This window comes from Conger conger, chromosome 4, assembly GCF_963514075.1.
Source record: "Conger conger chromosome 4, fConCon1.1, whole genome shotgun sequence".
NCBI lineage: Eukaryota > Metazoa > Chordata > Actinopteri > Anguilliformes > Congridae > Conger > Conger conger.
In genome coordinates, this window is record NC_083763.1 from 7501906 (window position 1) to 7515734 (window position 13829).

A 13829-nucleotide genomic window follows, 5' to 3' on the forward strand; every position below is an offset into this window, starting at 1 on the left:
CGTAACTGCTCCCGGTCACCTGAAGGGCCTGCTCTTGAGAGCGGCCATTTTAGCACAGACCTCTTTCCCTCTCAGATAACTGTCGTATTAGGCTAACTGGTCTGGCCTCCAGCAACAAGGTACTGTAAACTCTGCTCTTTTTTTTTTGACCAAGGAGCCCTTTTCCTGGTCAATAGAACTAGAACTTGATAAATATTTTCATCCTCTCTGACTGCCGGTACTACCTTGGCACAATCTGAAAGGCTGTTTTGAAGAAAAGTAAATATTTTGTTTTTGCGGTGACAAATGCAGTTGTTTCAGCCAGTTGGTTTAAAGTACACTATCGGTAACATTTGTCTGGTAGTTCTGAGCTAAAATCCAGTTAAGGGTCTCTTTGTTATTGACATAAGTAGCACAACCATGTAGGTATGGTGAGAAGGCAGGACTTCATATGTAAGCGCACGGTGTGTTCGGCGTGTGAACACTATGAGCACTGAGCTCTCGTATTCTTTGCAGTTTAATAATTGAATAGATTCTGACACTACATACGGTGGCTTCGTGAAAAAGTTTCTTGCTCAAAAAAGGGAAAAGTAGGTTGACAAAGCTGTGGTAAAAAGAACTTTAGTATTTCCTTGTTGATCAGAAGTACGTCATGTTGACAGATAACATTTGTACACTGACATTGTTCCCGTTATAATATCTCATTTGTTCATGTTTAGCTGAACACAGTCTCGCTATAATTATTGAAACAGACAAGTATATTATAATCAAGTCAATTTATTAAAATTCAGGTTTATTTATTTATTATCAAAATGAAATATTTGACTTAATTTTATTAACACGTACACATTATCATAATTTTCATAACATCACAACCTTGATAATTACAGCAAACTCATTTAGAATATATTTATCTTACAATTATATATTCCGAAAATTCAGAAATGGACTGTGAGCTTGAAACTAATTAGTTAATCTTATTCAAAACATGGCCCGCACATCGAGACAAACACTTTAAAAGGAACACTTTATCTCCCTACAGCGAGCTCAATGGACAATCAGGCTGCCAAGACTTCCCACATCCTACCCTGAACGTAAAAGGACCAAAGCATGACATCTGTAGATGCCCCCAATTCTTCCAGGGGCAGCCCAGAGAATAGAGGGAAAAGAAGACCTCTCCTCGATCCGTTTGAAGATTCGGATGAAGGTCTTCCCACACAGAGATCGCCAAAGATCAACGGAGGAACAAAGTTCCCTCACACTACGTTTTCAGCGCACGCCTCGTCGAGGATCCCGGACGAAGAGGAGACTACAAGCTCCAGTGAGAGCACCGCATTTCCCAGATGCCCCCTGGTCGACCAATCGGAGGACCAGGAGGACGAAGGAACACAGGAGAAGAAGAAGACGAGAAATTTCCTCCCCCAGTCATGGCGGGGGCTCTTCAGGAAATTGAGGAAGGGTGATGAGCCTCAGCACGAGGCAAGAGAAATAATCATCCTGCCCAATGGGACTCGAGTCAGCCCACCAGTGACTCCCCTGCTAAACCAGAGATTCTGGGACCCTCAGGACTCCCTCAGGTCCCAGAAGCCCTTGTTTACTGACAGCCCCCCGGGCTATTTCCACGGAGACCAACTTTTCCAGGACCCACTGGAGGGGTCGGAGCTGACGAGCATCCACCCAGCCCAGTACTACGCCGAAAAGCTGGAAGTCTACCAGCTGAAATACTCCTACATGAAGTCCTGGCCAGGTCTGCTGAGGCTCCTGAGTGGAGTTCAGCTCCTGTTCGGGGGGATGGTGTTCGCGTGCGTGTGCGCGTACATCCAGAAGGACAGCGAGTGGTACAACCTGTACGGACTGCAGGGTCCCAGTTATGGATACGGCGGATACGGGACAACGGGGTACAACTATAACGGACCCATGACCCCCTTTGTGATAGTGGTCGGCGGTCTGGCTTGGATAGTGACCGTCATCCTCTTGGTGCTGGGGCTGACCATGTACTACCGCACCATTCTCCTGGACTCCCAGTGGTGGCCCCTCACGGAGGCCATCATCAACCTGGCCATGTTCCTGCTCTACATGGCGGGCGGGGTCGTCTACGTCAACGACCTGAACCGCGGCGGGCTGTGCTACATGACGGTGGGCTTCAACCCGCTGATGGCCGGCCTCTGCAGGGTGGAGGGAGGCCAGATCGCCGGCACGGCCTTCATCTTCATCAACATGATCCTGTATCTGGTCAGCTTCCTGGTGTGCTTGAAGATGTGGCGACACGAGACCGCTCGCCTGGCAAGAGCGACACTGGATGTGGAAGTGGGTTCCGTCTTAATCGGGGGGGGGGCGTCCGCAAACTTATCCAGAAAGGGCCGGTGTGGGCGCAGGCTTTCGAATCCGGGTTACCGAGCAGTTACACGCCTGATTCTACTAATCAGCCATTAGAGTCTCTGCTAAGGATCTTGATTAGTGTGTACCTGCTTGCTTGGAATGGAAGTCTGCACCTAAAAACCAGCCCTTTCTGGATATGATTGAGGACCCCAGCTCTTATTTTCGTCCTTCTTGATATTCCCACCACACCATATATGTAGTGGGAGAAAATGTGATAAAAGGGCAGATCGTGTTTCCCACCTCCTGGTTTAGCACACATGGGACCTTGTATAAGTCTCTGTGCCATTTGAGGTCGTCCATTTTCTTGGAGAGAGGCAGCAAGTGGCGCATTGTTTGCCATTGCCACTCGCTGTTTCTCTCAAGAGGAAGTTCAATAAAACAACAGTTTCGGGTCAATAAACCTGCAGCGATATTCAATGTTGCAAAGTGATACGCAGGAAACACTGAGGTGTTCCATTCATGTTCTGCTCAGTCTGGACCCCTGGAAAGTAGTACAGATGGTAATGGAGTAAATATTATCAATTCCCAATGAGAAAAACACCTGGTGCAAGAGTTCAATGATACAAAATCATTACATTATTAAATAAAGGTGGAGAATGTTATTTCATGTATCCTTATATCAAATTTAGAGTGAAGAAAAAAGGGTTATTTTTCATTTTTCATTCTTATTAATTCTTAATACATTAGTTTACCCAACGTCAAAAATATTTCAGTAGCACAAGTCATTTTATTGTGTCCTGTCAACGGTTGAGCCATTGAATTTCAGGCCCAATTTTGCATTTAATTTTTTTATCCAAAATCAAACCCCCTTTTTTACTTCAGCTGATATTATACAGTATATGGTGCATAACAATGTAACACAGTGGTAAAATGTCCCTCCTCCTCCTCCTCCCACTTTTGGTGTCAGCTGCCTCAAACTAACTACACGGAGCAGTCTAACTCCAAGAGAATCCAGTTTGAGGATGAGACGGATCAATCGGTGAGGACGAGCAAGGGGATCCATTTTTCGGAAGACCCTGGCACCCTGAACAGAGCCATTCCCACTGGCCATGTCCCAAGGCCTCGGGTCGTTGCAGACTACATCATGTGAGTGAGATATCCGTGTCAAAAATCAAACAGATATAAAACCGCGATGACACAGCCATATACTGTAGCAGTCCTCATTAACAATAAAATTGGATTTCTTTATAACATAATTGCCAACGTTTCTTCTCGTAAGGCATTCTAAAGTTCACCACTTACAACAAAGGAGAGTACTAGGACGTGGAGTAACTGTAAAAACTTCTCCCCCTAATTCTCTGAATGTGAAATCAGGGGGGAATAAACATCTGCATTGACACTCTAATGATATTATATCTAATGACAACTGGGGATGACTTTATTGGCTGTGGCAATTAGAACCAATTTTCAAGAAATTAGCTTGAATTATTGTACAGTTATACGATGTTTTGGTACAGAGTGTCGGGCCGTCAACTGTATATTTTGAAACCCGAATTTAAGGACTATAAAAACAGGCAGGGGGTGAGTCAACATGTCAGTGAGCCTTTTTCAATGATGGGAAGGGATTTACAACGGTCTTGTGACAATGTTTTAACACAAAAATCCGACCTATTGTACCTTTAAAGGAAGTATCCTGAGATTCACTCTCTGGAGGACAGGGAACAATACAAAGCTGTCTTCAATGACCAATATCAGGAGTATAAGGAGCTGCACAGTGACATCACTGCCGCCATGAAGAAATTCAGCGAGCTGGACGCCATGATGGGCAAACTGCTCAGTGACATCACCAGCCGTGAGGTAGGACAGCTAATTAGGTCGAGTGCAAACAAAATGGCCGCCCAGAAATATGAGCCATCAGCAAATTGACATGAAGCGTTTCAAATCAACTCGTAGCCGGGGGCGAGACACTTCCATGGGCCCTGCTATTTCCAGAACCGTGACTCAGGAATGATGGGTCGGCCTGGCGTATACTTTACTCGTCCTTAGACATAAATAGCCTCACCTGAAGTCATGATGAAGGCATTTCTTCATATAATGATAGGCCAGTGGTGCCGCACAGGAGAAAACAATACGTGTCCTGGCAGTTATGTGTCAGACATTATCAACATGATGATTGTTTTTACACCAATATAAATGTGAATGTTGTATTATTCTTGTAAAAATTTTTTATAATTGGACCAATCTATTCCGTAATTTCTATCCCCCTGATAGGAGGAACAGAGGATTCACCAAATAATTAAGAAGTACAAGCAGAAAAAGAATGTAAGTTATATTCACAGATTTGTAACTTCTACTCACATAATTCTGTTGACAAGTTTATTTTTACAGTGTTTCTTGAAAAGATCTGTAGACATTGGACAAGAACCATTAAAGGAAGACTGGCTTTGTTATTAGACACTTGGTTATTCCTCTTTGGATATTCTTTGTGCTGATCCAGGAGTGTAAATATTAATCTAGACCAGAGCTTAACTTTTAGATGGAATCAAGAAAAGAGGACGGATTCAATCAAAATAAGTCTTCCATTTTGTGCTACATTGTCTTTCCACTAAAAAAAAAGTTTGGTGAGTTCACTTACTACTAAAAACGGGCTAGGGTTATGGTTAGGCTTAGCACTTAAACAAAAACGTGTGCACTTAGCCCTGTGGTGAATGCACATTGCACATACAGTGTGAAATTGAGTTGTTATGTGAATTATGTGCATTTACAGGATTCTGCGTTCTTGGAGAAAAAGGAACGATACGAATACCTGAAGGCCAAGCTGAAGCACATCAAGAGGAGGATTCAGGAGTTTGACCAACAGTTTGATGAGAAAGCCGAATTAAGGAGGGGACCAAAGCTGTAGAAACAGCCCCTCAAACTATTTGTTGACCTGGCTGCGACCTTGTCTCAAAGGCTGATTGACGGTGATTAAGGACACTACCACTTTTATACCTATAATAGATTAGTGTTTTGTACTCTTTGAATTACCAACTTTCATTTCTGTCCCACTATTCGACATAATATCGGTAGAGGTCTAATCAATGTCAAAATGTTTGGTGGGAGCTAAATGAACCTGCATTAGAAGCACAAAGATGTACCACTCTTTTTGTCTCAAAGATACCTGTTTTATGAGTTTGTGTTCACTGGTCAAGAGATCTGTGATGTATACACTACAACTGTGTAAAATGCTTTTACTGAGAATTAAAGTTTATGTCATATCTGATCTTCCTTTGTTCGTTTTCATAAAATGCATAAGGACAGGTAAATGTATCCATACACAAGCATTATTATTATTATTATTATTATTATTATTATTATAATTGTTACCTGAATATATTTTATGTTTGGATGAATGTCATTACTCACACTGTCATTACTAGGACATACCAGCAGTCATCAGTAAATGTTGCTTCTCTAAAACATCTGAAATCCTGTACCGAAAACAAAAACAACTTGTTTATAATGGTATAGATATTTCTCATGGAAAAAAAACCCCACTGATAAAACATACATAATTGGTGCATCGAATAAAAAAGGCCTATACATTTTAAGAACCATGTTCATTTTCAGAAAAAAAACAATGCCTGTTATCCACATATCTCTGTACAAGCAATAAAGTTTATGAGCTATGCTCAACTGAAAAACACAAACAGCTTTATTACTATGTAGGCCTATATTGACATCAGTTCCTGAACTGTGAAAAATACTAGAGTAAAAGTTAAGCACAGTGCAGACAACTCTGTCCCGATATTACACGGGCTTAAATCAGATGGTACACATACCTATTGAATGTAAATGTGTTCAAAAACAAGATGAAAATGTGCGGTCCTTTTTTTCATATACTTTTTTCATGGCCTGTTCATATACTTTTATTATGCCATTTCGATTAAATAAACATTTGAATTCTCACTGTATGAGAACACATTTAAACAATTTCTCCAAAAACTACCGCTTTTCTCTCAACATCTTCCTGCCCAATACGTTCAGCAGTAAAGGTCGTTCCAATGTCAAACACATATGTATGGGTTTTATGTTTAAAAACACTTTATTTTTATTTTTATCTCAGCTTACTTTCATATACCTGTTCCAGATCAAAGACAAGTATAAGACACGCATTTTTCTGATACGTAAAAACAGCATGACAAAAAATATCTGATTAAGCATAAAAGTGTATTATTATGCTACATGTTTTTTTCCCCACCATAGAATCTCGCAAGAATATTCTTTATAATGGTAGTGAACTTCTGTACTAAGGAAATAAAGCAGAAAAATAAATAACGACTTGCCCTGACTCTTCCAGCGCGATCACACCCACTTAGCCAGTGGGCTGAGTTTGCGCTACATGAAGATAATCTCTGACAGACATGCACAACAAGTGAACTTTATTACTCGCTGGCGCTGGTAAGTCATTAGCCTAGTCAACTTTGTGCTCGGCTTTCCCCGTTGAGCGTGGACAAAAGCCACGACTTTGGGTTGGAGTGCGAACAGCAGAAAAAACGACAAGTGAGTATAAGCCGAGAATGACCCCGTTTTACCGACCTGTTGCAAAGCAGTCCAACGAAAACCTGTAGGCTACTATTAAAGCGAACTAACATAAAGTTTTTTGGCGAACACAAACTGTAGGTAGCGAGAAAAAGTTTTAGCCAACTGAGGCAGCCGTCATTTTTAATCTTAACTCGACTACAACTCTCAGGTAAGTGAGCTGTTTATTTGTAACGTCCCACACCGTTACACAACGAAAGTGTGATAATAGATAGGCTAGTATTCCTCCAATTCAGGTAAGGGCGCAGTGGTTGGATGTCTGAAATTGTGACTTTTAAAACAATGCGACTGCTTGAAGACGGTTAAAAAGTAATCAGATTTGTTGTAAAAAAAGAAAAAGAAACCTACTATAATGAGCTACATGTTTCATTTCAAGGACGGTGCGTTCTCGAACGGGGGTTTCCTAATATTATTTGCTCTTTTATGTTGAAATGAAAAGTACGTTTTTCTTTTTCACTGGTTTTGGAGAACAGATGCTTCTTTCTTTTATTGATACAAGCTCACCATTGTGGCAGCCCTGACATAATAATAAGGTGAGGACGTTTGTACTGATGGGGTGTGCATTTGCTGTTAAATTATATTCGTGTGAAAGTTGTAGATTTAAGCAGGTACTGTGTAATAGGCTACACATAACCACGATTTGCCCTGTAGTACGCTACGTGACGTATTTCATGCTTTTTTTCGAGACCAGTGTGAGTAGTATTCATTTGGAGATTGTTGATAATTTCACATTCCAAATAAAACATGACAGTTTTGATTTAAGTAACTGAAACATTGGTAACAGATATTCATTGACAGGCAGTGTGCTACCATTTATTCTCAAAACATTTTAAAAAGGTAGTGCTATGCAGTATGCCAGTAGAACTAAAATATAACTAAAATATTTGCTGGAATTCATTCTCAAACAGAATTGAACATGCACAGATCTGACAACATAAAAGTGTTTAAAAGGATCAGACCACCACCTTTGGCTGATTTCAGAGACGTGAATTAGGGCATCAAATGTGAGTTTGCTGAACTGTGAATGAGTATATGTCTGGACTGCCTTTTTAGCTGCAGGGGTATGAATACTTAATGTATTCACAGAGTTGTGAGTCAGTGCAGTTTTACCGTTGAATAATTTATTCCCCAGCTCATGGGAGAGAGACAGGTGTGTTCCAAAGCCACTGTTTTCGAGTAACACCACACACAAGTAAAGTTTGTAAGGAATTGGCGCTAACTCCCAGTCAAACACGATACTGTACCGGCGGTAAGCAGCGCCTGGATTCGGACACACAGCACCCGAATGGCTGGTGGTCACGAGGAGGGCAGTGGGGTGGGCGCGCTGTGGAGTGTGGCGTGGAAAACAAAGCCTCTCGCGCTCCGCTGAATTATTGAGGCCCGGAGAGGGGTGGAGTCGCGGCGGACTGATGAAAGCAGTGCTGACGGGGAGCCGGAGTTCGCTGATCAACGCGGGTTGATTGAGTTTGTGGCAACCGGGCAGCATTGTCATGAATTGCGGGTGTGCGATCTTTGACACCGCCAATTCCCGACTGTCTGTGTCTGGGTGGGAAAGAGGTAGCAGGGCACTTCCATTTCTCTCTTGTTGCTAAGCAGTTGCTGTCTGGCAGTACATACAGTGTAGACCTGGGAGGGAACTCAACTCCTGCTGAGGTCAATTAATCAGGTTTTTTTGAGTTGTTTCTTGACTGCCTGTTTTGATTTCAGTCTTGTTTGACAGTTGGCTGCTGCAGTCATTCGTGGAGGAAATTTTAATTGCAGGCTACCTAGAAATACAAACAAATATGCGTATACTTTTCGTTCATTTGTGTCACTTGTGTCACAATATAGATTATGCCCAAGATAATTGATCCCAGTTCATTAGGTGAATTGATTGCTCGGGCCATGAACAGTTAAACAGTTCATTAAGCTTAATGATCAGTGATAATTGCTATAATATCGGATGGCACATACTTTGAAAACATAACACGTACTTTTGAATTATAAAAATTCACCTTCCTTTGACTAACATAGTACTTTAACGTAACAATCAACAACAGACACCTGTCATTTTAAACTCAATAACATCTAATGAATTCAAAATAAAAGTAGTGTACACAGCGGTCCACCAGGGCTTTCACACAGTGCCACCCTGCAGTGAAAGAAAGAGAATGTTTCATTCATTGTTCCTTCCGTGACACACACAAAAAAACAGCCTCTCGCAGTTTTGAATGCTGAAATATTGATTTTTGCGTAGAGTAGGATCTGGGGAACCTTTTTTTTTACGTGGTATATCCCAAGAGTGGAATGTTGATATACAGCAGTGGAATCCCCAATAGACACCTGATCCTCCAGGACAACCGTAGCCTTCGCTCAGAACAGTTACAACACAGAAGAGCACTTGTTGCCTTTTTTTTTTGTTCCCTTTTTTTTCAGATACCATGGCAACACAGGACTTGCTCCTTGCAGCCTTGACTTTTCCCCCATGCTTCTAAAACAAAGACAAGAAGTCGGGGTGGGAGGGGGAAGGGTGCGGGGGTGATTTAGAGGGAGAGAATTCCATGGTAGGAGATAGCATGTTTGTCTGAAGTAGAGGACTTTATAGAAGGACAATAGTCCGTGCCAGGGCTTTCTTGTTCAAAGTTTTTCGCCTTTGAGATTCAATGCAAGGGGAAAAGGAAAAAGAAAAGGCTCTTTGAACAGAACAGGCCCCTGATAATAACCGCTGATGTCAAATACTGTAATCTTCCAGATAATTGCAACCCAGGAGTATGGTAGTGATGCAACACACAAAGTAATCTTTAAAACTTATCAGTACACAGTATTTTTAAAAATGGCAGTGGACACTGGAATATGCCTATGAAGTTTTGCCTGTACACAGATGTGGTCTGAATTGTTGTTTCCTTAAGAGAGTTAATATAATCCTGTATATTCACTTTTGTAGATTTTCCTGACTTCCATTTTCTCAGCGAAAGAAAATAATAGGTATTGTTGCGCTCCGTAGCTTATTCACAGTGGGAAGCATATGTCGGTGGTAGACAGTGGATTGTAGCTCTTTAATGAAAATGCGTTCAGACAATATGAGGGATTGAGGGTGACTCTCACAGCTTGGGGAGCTGGTGGGAACAAGGGCCCTGTGTTTGCCTGCACCGACTCCTGGTACTGACATCTCTGTGCTGTCCCGTCCTTTGCTGCTACCCGTGATTTAAATCCAAGGTTATTTGTGAATTTGCTCAACCTCTGATAGCATATCACATTATGGTTGTTTTGGTGCCATTTTCTTTCCCACAACTTTACATCTGAGGAAATTATTATTATGTGTCCATGGTTCCCTCGGTGTGAAATCAAACTATGACCATCTTCAAATGACCAACTAACTGAGCCAGTCAAACTATGTTGAGTGTGGCACTGGCCTGATTGGTCAACCAGCTACCAGCTATTTCAAAATGTCGCAAAATTAGTTGTTTTTTTCACCCGGGTCGACAATGACAACGACAGTGGTGTTTCTCTAAACTCTGCTCTGCATTGTCTCTAAGCATTCTGGGCTAATTTGCAATAAAATGCTGGTGTGAGTGGACATGAATGAGGCCATCTGCTTAGCAAATAATTCATGTTGGTACAGTTGTAACAAAATAAGAGACTGACACATTTACTGCCGCTTGTATTTGCCATATTTGATAGCCAGAGCAGGAAATTGAAGGCACACTTTGTAGCACGCTGCATAAAATAAAGTTACAGTGAAGTCATTTCAAGGTGCCATTGATATATCACTATCATTCTGCTCCCTCACTCCCAAGGTCTCTCTCTCTCTCTCTCTCTCTCTCTCTTTCTAACACAAGTCTTCCATTTTGTCTCCCAGGCCTCCCATTATCCCGCAGCCATGTTTGAGAAACAGCGCTACGACAGCCCGCCGATGTACAGCCCCCCTTACAGCCCCCCGTCCAACGGCTATGGGCCTCCCGCAAGCTTTCACCCGCCGAGGAGCGAGTTCGACGCCTACCCGGCCCCACCTGGCTCCTACTACATGGAGGGCAAGCCCCAGAACTTCTACAAGTGGATCTCGCCGCCCGGCATCGTGCGGGCCATGGAGGGCGTCGTCGTGGTGCTGTGCATCGCCATCTTCGCCTGCGTGGCGTCCACGCTGGTCTGGGACATGCAGTACGGCTACGGGATGGGCGGGCTAGGGGGCTACGGGATGACCGGAGGAGGCTACGGCTACGGCGGCGGAATCGGCAGCAGCTACGGCTCGGGCTACGGGGGGTACGGGGGCGGCTACGGGGGCGGCTACGGAGGCGGCTACTACAACTCGTACCCGACGCCGTACTCCGCCAAGACCAGCATGATCGCGCTGGCGGCCATCAACTTCCTGGCCTCCCTGGGGTTCTTCGTGGCCGGCTTCTCCAAGACCAACACCGTGCGCAGCCGCAAGTTCTACTTGGCCGTGCTGGTGGTCAGCGTGATCCTGGCCTTCCTCCAGGGGATCATCAACATCGTGTACATCATCGGCGTCAACCCTATGGCCCAGAGCTCACAGAGCATGCTCTACAACCCCATGCTGATGATGTGTCAGAACCTGTACAACAGCGGCGGTATAGGGGGAGGAGTAGGGGGCTTCCCCATGTACAACCAGTACCTCTACCACTACTGCTACGTGGACCCCCAAGAGGTAGGGGAACAGCGTTACCACCCGAGTTTCGTTTTTGGGGTTGTTGATATTTGGTTTCATTGGCAACACTTTACGATAAGGTCACATTAATTGCCATTAACTACTGTAGTTGTTAACATGAATGAATGACTACGAATGCATTAATTAAACATGAAATTTCCTTAGTTCATGTATTTCTTAACTCCTAACTAATGTGTCATTTATAAACGTACAATTAGTTCAGCATTAACGGATACATTAACTGGTTTTCTTATTCCAATATGAATTGGCATGAACAATTGTAGTTGTTAGCATGTATTTAAGATGTACAAATACATAAACAAAGCTGAGCAGCTTAACTTTTCATTAGTTACATAGTTAACAACTATATTAGTTCATGCCAATTCATGTAACCTTATTGTAAAGCGTTTCTGGTAATATGTTACGAAGATGGTAACATTTTGGTTTCCTCTGTGCTATATACTTGTTGTATGATAGCTATTTGATAGCTATTTTATTACAGCCTAAACCAGAGTGGTCAATTAACGAATGCCTTACTGAAACAATCTTTGAAAGATGGTTAATTGGGTTATCCATACATATGGAACGCACGTGTTCATCATACATCAGTATAGACAACACAAACAGTTGGTGTCGTGACACGATAATTGCCAGCCATTTTCAGCAATGGCCCAACCAACCTCTTAAGCAGGATTCCAGTCATGTTTTAATATGGATAAAGAAGGCAACCTGACAGAAGAAACAAGATACTGTTAGCTTTATCAGTAATGGTGAATTTTATACACTGTAAAAACAGTTGTTTGAGCTGTTATCTACAATTTATGCACTTGCTTGCCAAGTAAAACTATACAGCTTGCATTTTGCTTGAGCTTTATTTCTAAAACTGAAAATGAACTACTTTGCTTTTGCCAGTTTGTGTTATTAGCAGTGAAGACTATGATTTCACATTGAATCTGATTGTGTTTGAATGAAGTTTGAAAAAAGTTTGAATGTTCAGAATTTGCCTATTGATATGAAGATCAACATGCTGATTAATTACAATTACAGGGAAAATAACCAACCAGGTTTTTCATATTATACATTGGTCTGAATAGTAATGATTCACTTATAAAAAGGCAGTAATAAAAGTGCTTTTCAGCTCGGGGTGTCAGTTGTGTGCACTAAAAATGTGAATTCTGCTCCAGGCCATCGCCATGGTGTGCGGCTTCCTCGTGGTCATCGCCCTCATCGTTGCGGCGTACTTCTCCTTCAAAACGCGCAGCAAGATCTGGCGCTACGGGAAGACCAACATCTACTGGGACCGGCCGCTAGCGGGGGACCCAGAAGGCCGGGATGTGGAGGACTGGGTGAGTGGAGCCCTGGGAAAGCGCTTTGCCGGGCAGCCGGGGTGAGGGCCTGGCGGTCGTCTACATTGTGGAACGTGTGAAGATCATAAAATGAGCCAATGTTTTGGATTCAAATACGTCTCTGTGCTTGATTGATCTTGCCTTGTGCAATTGAGCCAACCAAGAGGGCCAGGTGGTTGGGTTTGAACGTTTTGAGAGTATTTCATTCGAATACTTCTCTGTGCTCGAATGATCTTGCCTGGTGCAACTGAGCCACCCAAGAGGGCCAGATGGTTGGGTTTGAACTTTTTGAGTATTTCATAGGTTCTAGTAGACCGGACAAGCTCAGTAAAGCTTAGAAAAGAATTTGAAAAATATGCTGACCCAGGTCTTATATTTACGTAGTTGATCCCTTAAATTACATCATTTTAAAATGAGGTTCCAGTTGTGTCCACTATGACCACAATTACATTATCCGTCATGCAGTGCTGCCAATGGTGTGGTGTAAAGGTTTCATTTTTGCAAGTACTGACTGAATTATGTCAGATTAGCCACTAGCGTAAGACTGCAATCAGATTTGCTGAAAGGAAGAAAAAAAAAGTGTAGCATTGTGCCTACGTGGCCTTGAAAGTAACTGCTGTAGAAAAAGCGGAAAAGCATTAAAGGCAGACCTTGAAACAGACAGTAGGCGCTTTGCTCTCATTTAATGCCGTACGCCATTTTACAATATCGTTCAGAGTCCGTGTCGTATTTTTTTGTACTTTTTATGATAGGTGATGACAAGTCAAGGGTGACTGAACATGTATCCATACGCACACACACATGCACACACACATTCGTGTACTGCCCGCACACATGATTCAAAGCCAAGATGGAGGTTTAGTAGGTCATACTATAATACGGGAAAGGGCATGTTCATATAACAGTGCCCTGCAGCCCGAAATGTTGGACATTCCCCCCTTAATCCCCTGGCTCTTTGT

General features: G+C 42.7%; 1 protein-coding gene across 1 annotated transcript in view; it reads left to right on the forward strand.

The window, feature by feature from the left end:
- si:ch73-61d6.3 (uncharacterized) overlaps positions 1–13829 on the forward strand; it is a 26232-nt gene continuing 12403 nt past the window's right edge. Inside the window, exons 1-8 of the mRNA XM_061237766.1 lie at positions 1–119; positions 1022–2286; positions 3266–3444; positions 3984–4155; positions 4570–4620; positions 5066–5197; positions 10718–11524; positions 12709–12870. Of these exons, the coding sequence (XP_061093750.1) occupies positions 1090–2286; positions 3266–3444; positions 3984–4155; positions 4570–4620; positions 5066–5197; positions 10718–11524; positions 12709–12870 (2700 nt within the window). The 5' untranslated portion in view covers positions 1–119; positions 1022–1089. The remainder of the gene's footprint in view (positions 120–1021; positions 2287–3265; positions 3445–3983; positions 4156–4569; positions 4621–5065; positions 5198–10717; positions 11525–12708; positions 12871–13829) is intronic.